The 21,123-nt window shown below is 38.5% G+C and overlaps 2 protein-coding genes across 11 annotated transcripts; one reads left to right on the top strand and one right to left on the bottom strand.

Annotated features, from left to right (window-relative positions):
* Nucleotides 1-9,286: 9,286 nt before the first annotated feature.
* LOC112182093 (U-box domain-containing protein 43) lies at nucleotides 9,287-15,688 on the top strand. 4 transcript variants are annotated; one of them, XR_005809113.1, is made up of 6 exons: nucleotides 9,287-9,868; nucleotides 10,636-12,041; nucleotides 12,235-12,538; nucleotides 12,957-13,447; nucleotides 13,949-15,377; nucleotides 15,460-15,688. XR_005809113.1 is itself a non-coding variant. In XM_024320532.2 (6 exons), exons 2-6 carry the CDS (start codon nucleotides 10,806-10,808, stop codon nucleotides 14,784-14,786), a joined length of 2,781 nt encoding a protein of 926 aa, XP_024176300.1. In that variant the 5' UTR covers nucleotides 9,287-9,868; nucleotides 10,636-10,805; the 3' UTR covers nucleotides 14,787-14,936. The 4 variants fall into 4 exon arrangements, 3 of the variants coding, with proteins under 3 accessions (XP_024176300.1, XP_024176299.1, XP_024176298.1); XM_024320532.2 differs by lacking the exon at nucleotides 15,460-15,688 and having other exon boundaries at nucleotides 13,949-14,669; nucleotides 14,758-14,936; XM_024320531.2 differs by having other exon boundaries at nucleotides 10,653-12,041; nucleotides 13,949-15,688.
* Nucleotides 15,689-15,796: 108 nt separating this feature from the next.
* Nucleotides 15,797-20,808, bottom strand: LOC112182092 (calcium-transporting ATPase, endoplasmic reticulum-type). 7 transcript variants are annotated; one of them, XM_024320524.2, is made up of 9 exons: nucleotides 20,524-20,808; nucleotides 20,151-20,412; nucleotides 18,252-19,796; nucleotides 18,042-18,163; nucleotides 17,656-17,934; nucleotides 17,194-17,577; nucleotides 16,966-17,075; nucleotides 16,641-16,869; nucleotides 15,995-16,558 (listed from the first exon to the last, which is right to left on the bottom strand). In XM_024320524.2, the coding sequence occupies exons 3-9, from the start codon at nucleotides 19,717-19,719 to the stop codon at nucleotides 15,995-15,997; spliced, it is 3,156 nt and encodes a 1,051-aa protein (XP_024176292.1). In that variant the 5' UTR covers nucleotides 19,720-19,796; nucleotides 20,151-20,412; nucleotides 20,524-20,808. The 7 variants fall into 7 exon arrangements, with proteins under 7 accessions (XP_024176297.1, XP_024176292.1, XP_040373468.1 ...); XM_040517534.1 differs by having other exon boundaries at nucleotides 20,174-20,412; XM_024320527.2 differs by having other exon boundaries at nucleotides 20,151-20,288.
* Nucleotides 20,809-21,123: the final 315 nt, after the last annotated feature.

The following is a 21,123-nucleotide window of genomic DNA, read 5'->3' as shown; positions in this document are numbered from 1 at the left end:
GAGCGTCTCGTTCTAGTATAGAAGCGGAGTATTGTCAATTGGCCTATACTGCTGCACATATTTCTTGGTTTTGGGCTCTATTTCGGGACCTATGCATTCCTCTGCAGTCTCCTACCTTATGGTGTGACAACATTAGTGCCATATATCTTGCTTACAACCCTATTTTCCATATGAGAACAAGACATGTGGAAGTTGATTATCATTACATTAGGGAAAAGGTCGTTCGCAAGGAAATTCAAGTTGCCTATATATGTTCCCAAGATCAACTCGCGGATATCTTCACCAAGGGTCTGAGTTCATATCGCTTCCACTATCTTCTTCCCAAGCTTCATGTCCGTGCCCGACCCATCAGCTTGCCGGGCGGGGGGGGGGGGGGGGGGGGGCTGGGGTAAACAATAATGAAACTGATTTACCTTGATTTCTCTTTCTGTATTTATTATACATTGCTGATATCTGTTTATCTTGATTATTCTTGATCTTAGGATGTCATGATCTAAACTAAAAATCTCTAGAATCTAAACTGATCAGCAGTGCTTCAATTGTATTCATTGTAATGGCTGATCTTTAGGAACAAAACTGATCAGCAACCATGTATATATGATTGACATAGTTCAATGAGAAACTAAGGAAAACACTTTACTCAAATCTGCTTCACCTTATGTATGCTAGAATGCCATTTTGTTGAGGCGAAAATGCCCTCTTGTTGGCTATTCCCATTATTTCTGTAGTACATTTTCAATTCATTTGGGACTGAAGGAGAAGGAAACATAGTCAGTGACTCATATGAGCTTCCTTTCTGGATGCATGGTTCATACAATCATTGCACAGGATTTGATCACATAAAACACAATTATGTTTCTATTAGACAAGTCCATGTTCTGAAATATTGATAGATTGTGTCAATGTAATCCAGATTTCAAAAGAACTAAACAGTCAACACTAGTATGTTTCTTCCACACACAAAAAAAAAGACAGGGAAATGAACTGTAATTTATTTCATGTACATTGTACACCAACCTATTTTAGGATTTCAAATTTTCAATTCAGTTTGGTTCATCTGCAATAAATTTTACCTTGCTGTGTTGGAAAGAGTGGTATACATAGGATATTAAAGTAAAATAAATTTTTTTAGACCTAGCTATTACACTCCCCAACAAATCTTTCACCAACGATTTAAATTCTGTAGTGTGCATTCCTCAATAAAGCAGAGCTTTAGCTACTACCATTTTTCACTTAGTCTTCTTTGATTACTCTTAGGGCACGTTTACTTACTTGGAAGGAAAGGGAATGATTACGGGGTAAAAACATTCCTGCGTTTACTAACACATGAATGAATTGGAATGAATGTAGGTCCCACCTCCTTATCAGGAATCGATTCCTGAATACTCAGGAATTCGATTACTAAGGGGGGAGATGGGTTTAGGAATCATTCCTTCGGAATCAATACTGATTCATTTCTTCTCCCATTCCACTTGTCTTTGATTCATGATTATTTTCCATTCCAAGTAAATAAACGTGCCATTAATCTCAGAATGGCAGGAGTAGAAGAGAGTCATGCAATTGGGATTGATCTGGGGACAACCTACTCTTATGTGGCCATATGGCAGCATGATCGTGTAGAAATTATAGTGAATGATCAAGGAAACCGGACCACTCCATCTCATGTTGCTTTCACTGATACAGAGCGCTTGATCGGTCAAGCGGCACTTAACCAGATCACCAGTAACCCGACCAGCAACTCCATCTTTGGTATGTTCTTTCCTCAATAGTCTAGTGATGCAGAACGGATGGCAGCCCAATTCGAAGAACAGTTGGATTGTGCTAAAGGAGGAAAACGAAAAGTGACTAGTAGACACGAAACAGCTCGGTGTCTGATTGGGACGTGCCTTACCTTTCCTGAAAGGGAATCACGTCAGAAACAAGATTCATTGCTTTGCCATGAGCTGTGGCCCTTTTTCGGGCTTTCGGGGTCGTTTAAGGCCTCAAAATTGCATTTTTCTATTTTTCGAAGTTTTGGTTTTCCTAATTATTTTTTGGTTGTTTTCATTTTTACCCATGGGCTTTAGGGTTTCATTGTTAGTCGCCCTAGGGTACTTTTCTCTTCTTGCGGCTGCAGAACCTATCTTTCAACTTTTAATCAATAAAATAGAGATTTTCTCTTTTATCTCTGGTGGACTCTAGAACCCTTTTGTTAGGTTTATTGCTGGTAAACCTAGTTATCAATCCGACTGCATCATCTAGAGTAGTATTTTGAGAACAAATTAGCTTTCTATTTTCTAAGATAATATGCTTGTGATCTGTATCCATTTATAGAGAACAACTCTTGGAAAATTTGGCTTATGTAATAAGACGCCTTAGTATATGTACTGCTCCTTACCTAGAGACCTTTGGATCAACTACTTTAGACTTTCATAGATTTTGATGAAGGAAACCTATCAGGCTAGAAGCTTACAACATAAATTTACTCGATCAGGTTACCTTGTAGAATTTCTTAGCTAGCTGTTATATGTTTACCTTATCATTCTGGAAAGACCTCTTCTACATCCTATGTTCAACTAATTAATTCGTTGTGTATATATGGTTATATATAGAGGTACCACTCTTTACTGGACTTTCCTGATTTGTTCAACATAGATATGTTATTGTATTATACAACATTAGTCTTGTTTGTCTAACACATGCAGAATGAAAGATAAGGCCACAAATAAGCTATGCATTACAACGAGATACCAACTTTACATACATTGACAAGCTTCGTTCTAAACGGGTCTTTGTTGGGGAGGGTTGTTGCTTTTGTGATCCTGGAGATGAATCAATTGCCCATATTAGTAGAGATTGCAGTTTTGTGGCCTCGATCTTAGGTGTCATGCCATGTCACCTACACACATCACCTATTTGCCAAACGTAACATTAGGAAGTGTTCCTTAAAGGTCAAGTGACGCTTCATTAATACAACTGTTCGTTTATTTTTACATGAAAAAACAATCATAATGTTATTAATACTATGTAGAAATTCAATGAACAATAGGTGTATAACACAACAATAATCAAAGAAAAAGTGCAATTAAGAAAGGTGTAAAATAGAAGTCATCGTCCACATTAACATTAAAGTCAGCTAACTTGTCTTACACGAACAAATAAGTAATAAGTAGCTAATAATGAGCCAGTAAAGTTTACTGGGGACTTTTCCCTAATGGCATATTTACACTGAAATAGAAATCATCATCCACACTGAAATTTAAAGTCAACTAACATGTCTTACAGTAACAACTAAGTACTAAGTAGCCAATGATGAGCCAGTAGAGTTCACTGGAGACCTTTACCTAATGGCATATTCACACTTAAATAGAAGTCATCATCTACTGAAACTGAAAGAACTAACATGTCTTGCACAAACAAGTAAGTATTAAATAGCCAATGTTCACCAGAGACCTTTACCTAATGGCATATTCACACTTAAATAGAAGCCATCATCTACTGAAACTGAAAGAGCTAACATGTCTTGCACGAACAAGTAAGTATTAAGTAGCCAATGATGAGCTGGTTAAGTTTACTGATGATCTTTTTCTAATGGCATAATTACACTTAAATAGAAGTCACCATCCACATTGTCTTACAGTAACAAATAAGTACTAAGTAATCAATAATGAGCTAGTAAAGTTCACTGGGGACCTTTTCCTAATGACATAATTACACTAAAATAGAAGTCATCATCCATACTGAAATTTAAAGTTAGCTAGCATGTCTTACACGAACAATAAGTACTAAGTAGCTAATACTGAGCCAGTAAAGTTTACTAGAGACCTTTCCCGAATGACATATTCACACTAAAATAGAAGCCATCATCCATTGAAACTTAAAATAAGCTAGTGTGTCTTGCACGAACAAGTAAGTACTAAGTAGTCAATAGTAAAGTTCAACGGGGAATCTTTCCCTAATAACATATTCACACTAAAATTGAAGCCATATATCATTCACATTGAAATTGAAAGTCAGCTAAGTACTAACATGTCTTATACGAACAAAAAAGTACTAAGTAGCTAATAATGAACAAGTAGAGTTCACTGATAACTTTTTTCTAATGACATATTTACACTAAAATAGAAGCTATCATTCACATTTAAAAATCATTATTGTCTATTGAAAAATTTGGGATCAACAAAACAAGTATACTTTCAAAAATTAATTTCCTCATGTGCAATATATTGTATTCCATATTAAGCAATTTCTTTTCAGATATCAACTTCCCAATCAATTTAGATATCTAGGTTTTCAATCACCAGATTTTATGAGTTAAAATTACGATTTAAATACATTTTCTTTCCATTTTTGTGAATCTAATTTAATTTTTGACTTTTCAAATTAACTTGTTAATATAAGGTAACTAATCTTCCATTAATTTTATTAAATTTATTTATTAAAAGATTTAAATATTACTTCAATTTACCAGATTTCATGGATTATAATTACGATATTAATATATATATATATATACACACACACATTAATTCTCCATCGAAAATATATAAATTTTTGGAAGAATTATATATATATATACACACACACACACACACACCCATACTTTTTTTTTAATATGTATAATGAAAAAAAAACCCAAAATAATGAAAAAGAAAGAAAGGAAAAAAAACCAAACAATATTTTTTTTAGAAGAAAGTCAAAATAATTTAGAGCCGTTATATATTCAACAACATATATATATATATATATATATATTTTGACGAATTATAGATAAATAAATAAATATATATATATATATATATATATTCACAAAAATATATAAATATAAAAAAAATTTAGACGAATTATATATATATATATAATAAAAAAAATATAAAAAAAGAATAAAATAATGTATCTTTTCTAGAATAAAGCTAAAATAATTTAGAGCCATTAGATTTTGAAATGATAAGATAGTCTTTTTATTCAAGAATGACATGACATGATTTGACAAATTAATGAGGTATATAGGTGACATAGCTTGACACCTAGGATTGAGGCCACAAATCTTAGGCCTCATTGAGGCCCTATATCATTGCTCGGTTCATTTGCGTAGGATGCTAATTCTGCTGCACATGAATTAGCAAAGGCTGCTTTGGCCTCAGATTTTCATTTTCTGTGGGAAGGATTAACCCTTCACCTTTGAGTAACATTGTTGCTCTTATTTGTACTCACTAGTTCTCAAGATCAATAAAATTGTTTGTCGTTGTTCTCTAAAAAAAAAAAAAAAAAAACTTATACATACCGTACGACATAGTTAAGAGTGAAAGGATGTCGAACCAATATATAACGTACATGCATTTTTCTTTGGGAAAATGATCATTTACCTAATTTTGGGGTTAATTAACCCCACTTACTTAAATACTCTAAGAGATTGCCTACTTTCCCAATATTTAATATATATTTTGCCCTAATACCCAATTATGTATTTTTTAATTACTTTTAATTTATTTTTAGGACAATTTTGTCCTCTCCTTCTTTTTTACTTAGAGTGAGAAGTCATTGGAGACCTTGCTAGACTCCGATGACCAGCGGCTGGCCACGGACTCTGGTGACAGGAATCCGGCCATCGGACCGGTAGCCGGATTCCGGCGTTCTATTTTATTGCCCCTAGTAATACTCTATAATCATATTATTGCCCCCTAATAATATTTTTATTGCCTCCCAATAATCATATTATTGTCCACCAATAATCTAATTATTGCCCCAATAAACATTTTATTGCTCCCAATAAAATACCAACAAGACGATTAAAACAATTAAACATTAGTATAGGCAGTCACCAATCTACAAAATATACCAAACAGATGCTATTCTAGTACATAACTAGAATGAAAACATCTTTTCTGCATATTTTCACACACTAGACAACCTGTGGCCTATGTTCTGCCCCAAAAAAAAAAAAAAAAAAAAAAAAAACACAAGAAGAAGAAGAAGACAGCCTGTGGTCGCCACCCACCATGCTGAAGCTGATGAGTTGGCTCTCCTCATCCAGCAAGTCTAGCCTCTCCATGTTGTTGTAGGCTGGGACCTCACAAAGAATACAGACTTCGCCGTCCCCGACGATGACATGGTAGCTCTTGATGAAGGGCTTGTATGCTTCGGCGTGGGTTGTCAAGCCCCGAACCGGACATGCAACCATACAGTGGAGATGAGAGCAACGATCTCCTGCGTCACATGGAGCGGGATCGGGGCGCGCTGCTTCTTGATCATCCTCCCCAACCGAGATCTCCAATCGTCGTCCATTCCTCGCTCGGCAGAGATGGTGGAGGGACGCCGAGATCTTCATCCCCAACTACCTCACCAATCGCCGTCAATTCCTCATTCGGCAGGAATGGTAGTTGTTGTCCACTAGTTGTGACTCACTGAGTCGACTCGGTCGAGAGAGAGAGAGAGAGAGAGAATCTTTGAGAGAAGTCGACATAGAGAGAGAGAGAGAGAGTCTGAGGGGTTTGTTAATTAAAATGAGGGTAACATTGTCATTTATGTTTAAATTAGATAAAAGGGATTAAAAACTTCTTAGTGAAGTAAGTGATCAATTTTTAGGCTCAAATTGGGTAAGTGATCACGATCCCTTTTTTTTTTTTTGAATAAAGGGCTGGTGCGGCTGCCCTCAATCCTCGATTAATGAAACTGTTGAATACAAGGAGGGGACATTGAGCCTAAACCCTTGATTACAATAAGCATCTAAAATATTTTCTGAAATAATATCAGAAATCTCTACAGAAGACTTGTATTCTAACAAGCACCAACTAGCAAAGAGTGCACAAATATTGAGTCCATTTGCTTTAACATAGCGGAAAGATAACTCGATATGTACCCCGAGTACAGCATAGCGTAATTACCAGCTTTAGCACAACTTTCCTCCTATGTTGCCGCTGAACAGTAAATCTGATGACACTTAGTCTCACCCTGCCACTAGGCGGTAGCGTCCATTTGACGAAGTAAATAAGTCGCTACCGACCTAGAGCAGACAAGGCACGTAGAGTGCATACCCAGGCACATAGCCCGATTAGGCCTACACAATATAGGTAGGATTTTATTGGTCGCATAAAGCGCATCCAACCTAGACAACTTTAAAAAAAAAAAAAAAAAAACAAAATAAGAATTGTAAAAAATAAAACATCTTGGGCCAGACCCAAACAGTGGGCCGGATCCAAACAGCAATAAAATATAAATATAACATTAAATAAATTTAAAACCAGAGCCCTTGCCCAAGCCCAAGAAGCACCCGGCCCAACAATGAATATGCAGGGTTTCAGCTACACCACAGCCATACCAACACCGCCGCCACCACAACGCCACCATCACCGCACCTCTGTCGTGACCCGATCTCCGTCCAGAGCCCAGCCACCATAACGATCAGATCGGCAACCAATCTGGCCCCCAGAAACCCAAGCACCGGTGAAGACACCGAACCACCAGAGCCACAGAACGACGCCATGGCCTCAACAACGCAAATCCTCCACGGCTCCACCTCATCCCTCCAGGCCGCCTATCCCCTGCCATCCCTTGCCAAGCCATGCTGCCTATTCCATCATCCAACACACTCAACCCCATATCAGAATGGATCCGATTGGTATCGAGTGGTTCCATCTCCTCAACAACGGCCAAAACTAGGCCAGCACCATCCTCACCATCTGAGAGAAACATTGCCACGAAGGCTAGAGCCCGTCTGGCTGCACGCGCCACGCGCCAACGAGGCCAGAGGCCCGCGCCGACTAGGGTGCAACGTCGGACGAGGGAAACGAGGGGAAACCTAGCGTGGCCCCCTTCTTCTTTTAGCAATATGAGAGTCGCTAAAACTTTTGGCATTGGAAGTAATAAATTAGTTTGGTGAAAACTATACACTGTTAAATATATCCTTTGCACTATACACCCTTGTTCTTTTTCCTTATTGGATTATCTTAATCAGACATCAATCTAAGTTTGAAACTTTATATTCAGTGATAAAACTGTTCAAAACGATTTAAAACTCTGGCCATCCAAGGTCATTGAAGGTCTTTGTGACACACCAATGATTGTGGTTACCCACGACGGTCAAGAGAAACAGTTTTCTGCTGAAGAGATCTCATCCATGGTTCTTGTAAAGATGCGGGGGATTAATTGCTGGGGCCTTCCTTGGCTCAACTGTGAAGAACGTAGTTATCACCCTCCCAGCTTACTTCAATATATCACTCACAAAGTCAAGCAAAAGAGAACGCTAGCTGGTGCCATTGCTTCAATCACTCACAAAGTCAAGGAAAGAAGAACACTAGCTGGTGCCATTGCTGGCCTAAATGTTATTGATATTCATATTCTCAGAGAACCAACTGCCACAGCCATTGCTTACGGACTCGACAAGAAGGCAGGATGAATTCTGGCAAAAGAAACATGATGGTATTTGACTTGGGCGGTGGAACTTTAGATGTGTCGCTACTTAATTACCATAGGGGATGGTGTGCTTGAAGTGAAGGCTACAGCTGGAGACACTCATCTTGGAGGCGATCGAAGACTTTGATAACAGGATGGTGACTTAATTTTTCTGTTGAACAATTCGAGAGGATCCGAAGCGTGATTTGGATGAGTCGAAACCCCAAAGCTCTTGGGAGGTTAAGAAATGCATGTGAGAAAACAAATGATAACTGTGCCAAGTTTGAACAACTAAACATGGATTTCTTCAACGGATGTACGGACATGGAACCTGTAGAAAACCGTGAGAATTGTTTAAAGGATGCAAGAACATGAAAAATGCATTACATATACCACATTATGAAACACTCACTTCCCAACCTAAATCTATGTGTAGCAAAGGTTTAAAGTTTAAACTTACCTGCCGAGCAGGGACAAAAGTCGGCCTTATTAGTGCCGACTGCCGATCAGGGCCGTTGCTCAACTGAAAATTTCTTTTGATTTTTTTATATTTTTTATTAGAAAACTCAAGAGGCACTTCTTCCCCTAAACGAACAGCTAGACCCCATTGGCCATATTAAAACAGAAAACGAACAGGTGCACCCCATAAACTGTATAAATCAAATGGGTGGGTGGAAGAACCGTGGAACACATTGGATTCCATTATTGACACCACTACAAGTTCTATTGGTAAAAACTAGTTCAGAATCACAAACGATGATTTTCGTAAACCTTTTGACAACCCGATACAAATCTCTGTGGAAAAAACACATGATTGACTACTGGAGTCTGAGACGCCAACGGGGCCTCAAATAACGTGTATATAACGAGTTTCATACTTTTCAAAGGTGGATGGCATTGTAGTGATTGATTGTACTAATTGTAGTAGTGACGGGTCCAAGTTTGGGTTTAATCTACTACTTAGTAATTGCTTATCATAGTTACAAAGATCGTATCAAAAAATACTAGTTACAGAGATTGGTCCTTGACTCATTGGTTTTGTTGTGTTTCAGTCAACGGTTCATGTTTGCTGGCCTCGCTGGATACCAAGTGACTTCCACAAGATCAAAGCAAAGAGACCCAGAAACAAAGTTGTGTCTTTTTACCACTATCATATCCTTTCTTTTTGGCATTGTTGGTGTTTTACCACAAAAGACCCAAACTTTCTTAGAAAAGGTCAAGACATTAGAGGAAGGGAGTCTTCACTTTCCACTTAGAGGGCAACAAACTGAAATACAGATTATTTTTCAGACTACAATCTTCCAGAAACACCCAAAAACCCAAGAAGAAATTCTTTTTGGTCATTTATTTTCAATTTTCTGTCTGGGTTTTTCTTTGAAGGTCTATATGGTGACTTGATTGCCAGTTTTCTCTGGAAATTTGATTCCAGCTTCCTCCAAAGTTGGGTTGAATAGAGTGGTGGTGTTGTGAAGTTTGATGGGCATGAACTCTTTCTCAGGTGTGTATCTTTAACCTTCTCTTGTTCAGTTAGTGAAGACTTCTGTAGTTGACTAGATGGGTCCTTGCCTTCTGGCATGTGTGGTAGATGTTTATGGGGTTGTTCTAAATTGCAAATTTTGAGCTGGAAATTGAAAAAGAAGCTGAAAAGTAAAAGCATTTGATTTCAGTTTATTAAACTAGGACCAGGATTCAGTTGTGCTTTCAATCTTTGGTTGAACTTTGAAGTGCTTGATGTCTGTTAGCTTGGGTTTGTTGACCCTGTTTTTCTGGAATGGTTATGTAGCTTTTGTGAACTCTGTTTGGCTCCTGAGGGAATGTAGGGAAATAATGAAGAGTTTGGGTAAATTACAGTACTTATCGCTTATTAGTATAAAACGAGGAAACTCCACTGGATTGTGTCCAGAACAATTTGATGCCTGAGCTTAGTTTCAGTCTTTTCTTGTTGATTAACCAAGCAAAACAACCCTTCTTTTGGTCACTGAGTGAACTGAAGGGTAGAGAAGAAAATGACAGTTTCAATAGTGATTTCATGCTGTTTTGATATCTGGAAAACGGAGAGTAGTTATTGGACTAGGGACATTGCTTCCATAGTTCAAAACCGAACAGAAAAAGCATATGTTGTTTTGAAGTTGTGTGCTTTTCATTTCTGCCTAGTGCTCTCCAAATTTATGGGTAGTTGGGTCCATCTCTTTACGAGTAAATACATTCAATTTATATGATAAATTTAGAGTATTACCAAGACTAAGCAATGCTGTAATATTCCAGATTGCACCTGAATGCAGGCATATGCCAGAAATAATATTCTGGGTGTGAAAACTATGGTGGATCAAAAGTTTCAGGTTATTGTCCGGCAACAGCACTTCTGCAAATTTTTGTCAATTATGCACTCACATAGGAAATGAGGGTCTTGCTTCCTAGTTATAGCAGGTTGCAAAATGTTGGCCCTAGACTTGGCTACAAGTGTTGCATCTGCTCCAGCTTCAGAAGTCATTTCTCAAATGGTAGAGGCCATTTTCGAAACCGTAGTTGCTTCCAGGGACGTCCTTGTTAAGAAGGACACTTTTAAGGAACTTGCAACTTATTTGGAAAGGATTGTCCCCATCTTAAGAGAGTTGAATAAGAAAACAGTTTCGCATTCTGAGAGCTTAAACAATGTTCTGGAGATCCTTAACCGAGAAATAAGATCTGCGAAGACAATGACTATCGAGTGCAGCAAGAGAAACAAAATGTATCTCTTAATGAATTGCCGAACAATAGTTAACCACCTACAGAATACTATGGGAGAGATCAGTCGTGCTCTAGGTCTTCTTCCCCTGACCTCTCTAGATCTTTCGTCTGGCATAGTTGAAGAAATTGGTAAGGTTCGTGACAATATGCTTGGAGCTGAGTTCAGGGCAGCTATAGCAGAAGAAGAGATTCTGAACAAAATTGAGACTGGAATCCAGGAGAGGAATATGGATCGTTCTTATGCCAATAGTTTGTTGGTTCTCATAGCAGAGGCAGTTGGAATCTCAACTGAGAGGTCAGCATTGAAGAAGGAATTAGAGGAATTCAGAAGTGAGATAGAAAATGCTCGGCTAAGGAAAGACCAGGCAGAAGCTATACAGATGGAACAAATAATTGCTTTATTAGAAAGAGCTGATGCAGCTTCATCTCCTGAGGAGAAAGAAAGGAAATATTTCACTAAGCGAAGATCGTTGGGCAGTCAACCATTGGAACCACTTCAGTCATTTCATTGCCCAATCACTGGGGATGTTATGGTGGACCCTGTGGAAACTTCTTCTGGACAAACATTTGAGAGGACTGCTATAGAAAAGTGGTTAGCTGATGGGAATAGTTTGTGTCCGCTGACCAGGACTTCTTTAGACACATCAATTTTACGGCCAAATAAAACTCTGCGGCAATCAATAGAAGAATGGAAGGATAGAAATACCATGATTATGATTGCTTCCATGAAATCAAAACTCAAGTCTGAAGACGAGGAGGAAGTGCTCCATTGCCTTAAAGAACTACTAGATCTCTGTAAACAAAGAGACCTACATCAGGAATGGGTCTTATTGGAGGACTATATACCTATTCTCCTTCAACTTCTTGGTGTAAGAAAACCTGAGATAAGGAATCAAGTTCTTGTCAACCTTTTCATTTTGGTGAAGGACAGTGATGATGCCAAGGTAATACTTTGATTAACAGAATTGTGTGCATAGAATGAGCCTTGTGCTGTGTTTTTCTTTTTCTGAACATCTTCATTTTTGCCTACACAAATGATAAAGAAAAATAGGAGGTTTATATTTAGCTAAAAATACATCTGATTTCCTCTATTTTCTACTTCTTTAAATTATCTATAACCTGATATTAATGTTGCAGGAAAGAACTGCCAGAGCTGATAATGGCATTGAACTTATTGTTCGGTCACTTGGGCGCCGTGTCGAGGAAAGGAAGCTAGCAGTGGCATTACTATTGGAATTGTCAAAGTATAATTTGATAAGAGACAAAATTGGGAAGGTTCAAGGTTCCATACTCCTATTAGTTACCATGTCCAACAGTGATGATAATCAAGCTGCCAGAGACGCACGAGAGCTGTTGGAGAATCTGTCATTCTCAGACCAAAATGTTATACAAATGGCAAAGGCAAATTATTTTAAACATTTGCTACAGCGTCTTTCTACAGGTTCTTTTCATATTCTTCCATCTTAATTCCTTATAAAATAGCTTGTAAGGAAGAATCAGTTTAAAGTATTGCAAATTAAAATAACCCTACAAGTAACCTGATCTCACAGCGTGAGAAATAGAAGTACAATTAATTCATCAGTGATCCAACTTTTTACTCATGAAATTGTATTTCATTACTATCTCATTTAATAGTTCCTTGCATGTGATTATGTTAAACTCAATGATATGCTGTAGATATCTTAGAATGGTTTATCAAAGCTTGAATTTGTTGTTGTATGTTTATAATTTGGAAAAATAATAATAATTAGCCTTGGCATGCAATGCAGCTTTCATTTTGTATGTTTGCTACTATCTATGTGGTGCAAGGCTTCATCTCATGTTAATTTTTTTCTACAACTTTGTCACTTTTAATTCAGGACCAGAAGATGTAAAAGTGGTCATGGCATCAAATTTGGCAGAGATGGAGTTGACTGACCACAATAAAGAGTCTTTGCTTAAAGGGGGAGTACTGGGTCCACTTCTTGATATGGTTTCACATGGTGACGTTCCGATTAAAATGGGGGCTGTTAGAGCTCTTAGAAACCTCTCTAGCTTACCTAAAAATGGTCTGCAGATGATTAGAGCAGGTGCAGAACGCCCATTACTTGACCTTCTTTTTGATCATAGCTCATCAACGTCAAGTTTGCGTGCGCATTCAGCGGCCACACTCATGCACCTAGCCAGGTCAGTGGTGTTTCAAGAATCCAGCCAGGCACCTGCTTCTCTTCTGGAATCGGATGAAGATATTTCCAAGCTTTTGTATTTGATTAACCTAACGGGGCCTGATGTACAGGACAGCATCATTCTCACCTTCCACACTTTGTGTCAATCCTCCTCTGCTATAAACATCAAGACCAAGTTGATAGAGGTGTGTCTTTTATTGGTGAATACGTTTTCATTTTAATAAAAGTATGTTACCTGCTGACTTAAATTACTAGTATAATGTTAATGGGATCCAGACGTTTGAATAAGTGAGATGATCATGGGTGGCTAGTTTGATAAGACCTTGGGAATTCGTGCAAAGTGAAAATTGTTGACTAAAATAACTTAAACTTACCATAATCCCAATTGTGAAATATGTGAATTCAGATGTGCTTGTCCGCTTGTAACATCGGCATCACTTGGAATATTCTTTCATCCCATTATGGCTTTACCATGTTCATGGTTCTTTTCACCCCTGATACAGATACATTATGAAGTGAGGACATGTCTGAATTAATTTCTTATCGAAGTATTTGATTCCTAGTTCCGCATTTCAATCATTTCATTACTTGGTATAATGATAGTGTTACATGATGCTAATTTGATTTGCTCAGCTTCTTCTATGTAATCATTATATAATCTTGCACTGATTTAGTTACGTTTACAGTCCTCAGCTGTGCAAGTATTGACTCAATTGATGGAGCATGATAACCCAAATCTACGAGCAAATGCAGTAAAGCTGCTCTCATGCTTAATAGAAGGTGGCAGTGAAGCCATCAGCATAAAGGAGCATGTGGGTCAGAAGTGCATTGAGACTATGGTCAAGATTATCAAATCTTCTAGTGATGAAGACGAGATTGCTTCTGCAATGGGTGTTATCTCTAATCTTCCAGAAATTCCCCAGATCACAGAGTGGTTTGTCAATGCTGGGGTACTACCTGTCATACTCAATTTCCTCCGGAACGGCAAGCAGAATGGTCCCCATCAAAATCAGGTGATAGAGAATGCTGTTGGAGCCATTTGCCGTTTCACTGTTCCATCAAACTTGGAATGGCAACGAAGTGCAGCTGAAGCTGGCATTATACCCTTGTTTGTACAGTTGCTGGAGTCTGGAACCTCCTTGACTAAAACACGTGCAGCCTTATCTCTTTCTCGATTTTCACAGAGTTCGCCCAGGTTAACCAGGTCATTACCTAAGCGCAGAGGGCTATGGTGCTTCTCACCCCCACCAGAAACTGGGTGCCCTGTTCATGGAGGAATCTGTGGCATTGTTTCATCATTTTGCCTCGTGGAGGCTGATGCAGTGAGACCGCTAGTCCGGATGCTTGGGGAACCTGATCCTGAAGCTTGCGAGGCTTCTTTAGATGCTTTAGTAACTTTAATTGAAGGTGAGAGACTGCAGAATGGTAGTAAGGTGCTTACAGATGCAGATGCCATACCACCTATAATTAAACTTCTTGTTCAACCCTCCCCTAGTTTGCAGGAGAAGGCTCTACATGCTCTAGAGAGAATGTTCCGGCTGCTGGAGTTTAAACAGAAGTTTGGAGCCTCAGCTCAGATGCCTTTGGTTGACTTAACTCAGCGTGGAACTGGTAGTATGAAATCTATGGCAGCGAGAATACTTGCTCACTTGAACGTGCTTCATGATCAGTCTTCTTATTTTTAAAGGAACTTCTTGATTCACCTGCACGTGTTCAGTGATTGAAAGATCAAGCATAAACTCACTTTGATGCTTCAACTTGACTAATATCTTATATCTACATGAGAACTTGTGGGGGGAACTAAACATGGGAGCTCTTCACATTTCTGTGAGAGCTAGAAAGTATCTGGTTTTCTTGACATTAATCTGGGGACGAAATTCAGTTTGTCTTGACATGGAGTTGCAGCTTCAAGTACCACATTTGACAATTCTAGTTCTACTGGTCTTAGATAGAAAGTGAGCTGTACGACAAGTAGGATTCCCACTGTAGGGAGCTTGATTGTGACTCACACGAGGTGGTGCAGGACGTTCATTTCTGTTTGTATATTTGAAGCTTGATTTGATTGTTGGTGCAAGCAGAAGAAAAATCAGTGTAAACCACCACTGTTAAACTCTGGTAAGGAAGTGGAGATCATTTTTCCGACATCACTAAATTCTTTTCTACTATTAGGCGTTGATTCTTTCTTGTGTATATGTAGGAAAAGCAGTTAAAAGAACCATATCAACTTCTCAGGTATTAGTGTCATTCAAATTCCATTCATATTACTACGTGGTCTATGCAATTTATGCCCATGTTTCATTAAAGCAGCTCCTGAAAACCGTTTTGGTCAATATGTATGTTCTATGTATCAATGTATGTATGTGGATTGGTAAGAAACACTAGTGGCTTGAAAATCTTCTATATGTATAGAAATTCACAGGTTACTACTTTGCAAAGGGTCATCAAATCCAATTCATGCATTATATACCATAGCAAAAACAAGGCAAAATTTATTATCCAAAAAAAAGGCAGAATTTGACTTGATGACTCAGTAATAGACAGTAAAACAAGCCTTCAATTATATTTTAATTGATGAACAAATCTGATTAGTGATTTTCCTTATACATAAAACAAACTGTAGTTTTGGAAATAAATAAAATTAGCTACCAGAGAAATCTAATTAACTACAATATGCTTTACTTCTATCATATCCAGTATGTCTGGTTTCACTCTGATCATAACCTGAGATTTTATCATGCTGTCTTCTCCTTCTTTGCTCTCCATCGTCTACTCCTTCCTACTAACTTGAGAACCTCATCAATAAGAATCACCGGTGCTGAAATCGAAACTACCAGAAGCCATTCGTTCAGATTCAATGGGACAACACCAAACACATCTGCTAAAAATGGAATGTAGAGAATGATGCAATGGAGTCCGAATGAGACTGACATGGCGACCAAAAGCCAAGGGTTCTTCCAAGGAGGCATTTTGAGCAAGCTAATGTCTTCAGAAAGAGCATTAAGGGAATTGAACATCTCAATTGCCACCAAGACAGAGAGTGACAAAGTCATTGCCTTCACTTTACCAACAGAAAAATAGTCACAAGGGTCAGTAAAAGCGATCATCCTGCCCCCATTAACTATGAATGGAGCTGCTGTAAAATTTGACCACGAGGAACACTCTCCCCAATTGCGAAGCTGAGATAATTCAACAAGTGTATGTCCATCACTCACAAGATTGATACCCATGAATGAAGCCTGAGTGTACCACAAGATGAAGACTCCAACAGTTGCAATGCCCACATAAGAACCAATTACCTGCCAGTGAAAATATATTGAATACAAAGAGCATACGCATGAAATTCCATATGAAGTTTAAATTCAAAATGAGATCACTAACCAAGTAACGGAGAAGAACCCAAGAATTCATAAGCGCTTCTTTGCTTTTGCGTGGTGGTTTCTTCATAATGTGAATGTCAGCTGGATTAAAGCCAAGAGCTGTTGCAGGTGGTCCATCTGTAACCAAATTTACCCACAGAAGCTGCACAGGTATCATACACTCAGGTATTCCCAATGCCGCAGTCAAGAATATGGATATTACCTCTCCAACATTTGAAGATATCATGTACCTGCAGAATAACAGATTGAAATAATGCTTACTCGAAAGAAGAAAAAGAAAGAAGAGATTATGATTACAAGGAGGAACAAAGAAATCAGACAAATACCTGATAAAAGCTTTCATGTTAGTGTAAATGGCACGGCCCTCTGCAACAGCTGAAACAATAGTACTGAAATTATCATCAGCCAAAACCATATCTGAAGCTTCTTTTGCTACCTGAGACAGGAATAATGAAGGCTTAGAAATTATGGTACAATCCCCAAGTTAATCAGATTCTTAAGTGGCAATTGGTTAAGATAGAGATGGTATTCGAAAGAGTGAGAATCTATGTTACCTCAGTTCCAGTAATGCCCATGGCGATTCCAATATCAGCAAGTTTAAGTGCTGGTGCATCATTCACTCCATCTCCAGTCATTGCAACAATCTCCCCCATCTCTTTCAGCATCCGTACTATTTCTTGCTTATGTCTAGGCTCGGCACGAGAGAAAACCTTCCCTCCTGGCTTTGATAAAGTTTCCATTTGTTGTGATGGTGAAAGAGCCATAAACTCTTTTCCTGTAAAGCTTCTCCCTTTCAGATCCTCATTTCTTGAAAACAATTTGATTTCTTGACAGATAGCTTCAGCTGTAGACTTATTATCTCCAGTTATTACCATGACTCTAATTCCAGCTTCTTTACAATCTTCAATTGCTTTGCTAACTTCATCACGAGGAGGGTCCTGCACAACACAGTTAACAAATGAAGTCTTTGAATGTTTAAAAAATCAACTAGCAAACAAACAGTGGAATCTACATACTCTTAAGCCAACAATTCCTACGAAAACTAAGTCACTTTCGATGGAGGAGTAGCAGGCTGGATCCTGCAACATCTTGTGAGCTGGATGACTCCCAGAAGAATAATCAGAGAGCTTTCCCAAGTCATCTTTATATGCAAAACCCAAGCACCTCAAACCCTTTGAGCTCATCTCCAAGAGTCTCAAAAGCAATGATTGTTTACAAGGTTCATCTATTGGAACAAGGGATCCATCTGCAAGTTGCACATGCGAAGTTCGCTCCAGTAAACTCTCAACAGCACCCTGTAAATATCAACCATTTGAAAGCACCAGAATACATCAAGCATGAAATGCTTAGCAGAACACTGAAACCAAATTGTAAACAGCAATGACATCAAATTGACAGTCACCTTGACAAGAAGTCGATTATGCCCAGTTGGCCCCCGAGTAATAACACTCATTGACTTTCGAACACGATCAAACTCTAGTGTGGCGACCCTTTTTGATCTTTTTGTCCACCACTCACAACAGCCTATAGTTGGAAAAAAGTGATTGTTAGAGAAAGCTTCCGCATACTCAGCAACTTGGATCAAATGAAGAATAGACCATTTTCTGCTAACCTAATTTCACTGAAGTGGAGTCAATTAAGTAGCTTGCAGCAAGCTGTGAGTCACGAATTTTGTTCCTCGCCTTGACGTCTGGAACTCCCATCTTTTCAACCAAAACCTTAAGAGCTGCCTCAGTTGGCAAACCTGTAGCTCGAAAGAGCTGACCATCAAAATAAATCCCAGCATCATTGCAAACGGCACATATTTCTGCCATGGCTTGCATATTTGCATCCATATTGAAGCAAGTCCAGTCAACAATTCCCCCATCCTTGGGATCATAAGTTGTGCCTTGAACATGAATTGTTCGAGAAGCTGTAGTTTTCCCACCCAAAGTGAAGAATTCTGTCACAGACATCTGATTTGTTGTCAAAGTCCCAGTTTTATCTGAGCAAATCACGCTAGTACATCCTAAGGTTTCTACACTCGGAAGCTTCCTCACAATTGCATTTTTTTGTGCCATCTTCCTTGTCCCGAGAGCTAAGCAAGTTGTAATAACAGCAGGGAGACCTTCTGGGATTGCAGCTACTGCAAGTGCAACAGCTATCTTAAAATAGTAAGTGCATCTCTCGAAAGAAAACCGCACATTTACTGGCCATCCATCTTTCATATCCCATGAAATGAAGTTTTTGTAGTTCATAACCCAGACAATGAGGCAAACGAACCCAATTGCTGTAGTAAACTTGCTTCCAAACTCATCCAGCTTCTTCTTCAAAGGGGTGTCATCTTCTTCCAAAGAAGCATCATGTATTTGCTTTTGTATTTTGCCAATCTCGGTGTTCATCCCAGTGCTAACAACGATACAAAGACAGCTACCATTTACAACTGTTGTGCCTGCAAAAACCATACTCTCTTTAGCTTGCAGGTCGCCGTCATCCATGAGTATAGGATCAGTGCTCTTCAAAACAGGCATTGCCTCTCCGGTCAATGAGCTCTGCTCAACTCGCAAAGTTGAGGTTTTCAAAACCGCAACTCTCATGTCAGCAGGGACTTTGTCCCCAACTCGCAACTCCACAATATCGCCAGGAACAAGTTCTCTTGCAGGCAAATCCGGCACCAAATACCCATCCCTTAGCACCTTTGCAGATTCACTTTGCATCTGTTTAAGAGCTTCAAGTGCTTTTTCAGCATTGCTCTCTTGCCAAACACCAACAATGGCATTAAGCACTAGAATCAAGACTATCACAAATGGTTCCACATAGGCCTCAAACCCCGACTCCCCTGACTCACTTCCATGCATGAAAGCTAACGCGAACGAGATAAAGGCTGCAACTAGAAGTATCTTCACAAGAGTGTCATCAAACTGCTCTAATACGAGCCGCCATAAGGGCTTCGCTTTCTCTTTGGTAAGCTCATTCCACCCATACCTTTCATGCCGCTTCTCAGCCTCATAAGTGCCCAGACCCTTCTCAAGTTTTACATGATGCTCTTTCAAACACTGATCAACTGACCATGACCATGCCGGGAATGGCTTTTCGTCCATTGGTACTTAATTTCTGAGTTCGAATTGCACCCAAAATGAAAGCTCAATTAAAATTCTCTGAATACCATGTCAGGTTCCTACAGTATTAACCAAAACATGTAAGAAATTTCAGAACAGCACGAACCATAAAAATAAATATAAAAGCTGGAGTCCCAATTTCAACCAAAATTATAAGTTAAAAACTCTTAAACGCATCTCAGATACCTACAGAACTATCCAAGAACATGTAGAAACTTCAGCAGACACCTTGGCCAAAAAAATTAATAAACTAAAAGAAGAGCATGAACCATAAATCCTCAGATTAGGAAATAGGAAGTGATAATTCAAAAGTGGAAAAGCAATGTAATAAGCTGTAAACCATAATGTCAAAAATCTGATACAAGAAAAAAAATCTCATCATAAAAATAAAAATAATAATAATAAAGTCTTACTGTTCAAAGAAATTGAACTGAACTTTACTCTCCTCTGCAAGCCAAAAAAATGTCTTCTTTTCACTAATTCTTCAACTCAATCAACCAGAGGTAGCTTCATACCATGAGAGAGAGAGAGAGAGAGAGAACAGGACTAGTCTGCAAACAAATCAAGCAGAGAACTTGGAAGTAAAACTGAGCCACATACAGAGTCTCCAATCAAATTAAGCAAACACAAACTCAACCTCAACTAAATGACACATCTTCACACTGCAATAAAGAACTATCATACAAAATAAAACAAAACATGTCAATTATCATCAACACCTAGAACAAAAAAAACAAAAAAAAACAAAAACTCTTCAAAACATTTCTGAAGTGAAAAGGCACTGACCCTTTGAAGTTCAACCAAGAACATGGAGAGGAAATGAGGACACAGCAATAGCTAGGCTGGCTTGGAAACAAAGCAATGCAAAGTCCAAAGTAACACAAAAAAACTTGTCAAAGAAACTATAAGGAATTTATGGGTCTGATGAGTGCACCGGTCAGCAACTGTTGCTCTCTTTCGCTTTAATGGAAGAATTTTGGGATCTTTTGCTTTTCAAATTCTTCTTATGTGGTCGCTCAAAGCTTCAGGTTATATTTTGAACTGAGGCCATGGTGCGGTTAAGAATATGACATCGTGGATTCGTGGCTAATGGTTATTTACGATTTGGACCCTCCAGTTTGACTTGTTATTTGAAAGAAAAAAAAAACCAAATTGTGAACTGTGGCCGTACGCATTAGCCGTAGAGAAGAGAACAGAGGGAATCAAAGACTATGCTTCCATTTTCTTCTTTTTTTATGATGATATCAAGAAAAAACCAAAACCAGACAAAAAAAACCCAAAACACTGTTAATTTCAAAACCACAACTTAAAATAGTAATCATTCTTAGTAAACCCTTTAACTAGAACTTGATGTTCCTTTCATCATTGTGCCTACTTACAGGGATT

The sequence above is a fragment of the Rosa chinensis genome, chromosome 1, assembly GCF_002994745.2.
Source record: "Rosa chinensis cultivar Old Blush chromosome 1, RchiOBHm-V2, whole genome shotgun sequence".
Classification (NCBI taxonomy): Eukaryota; Viridiplantae; Streptophyta; class Magnoliopsida; order Rosales; family Rosaceae; genus Rosa; species Rosa chinensis.
Note: the sequence above shows the minus strand (reverse complement) of the source record. Positions and strands in the feature narration are given on the sequence as shown.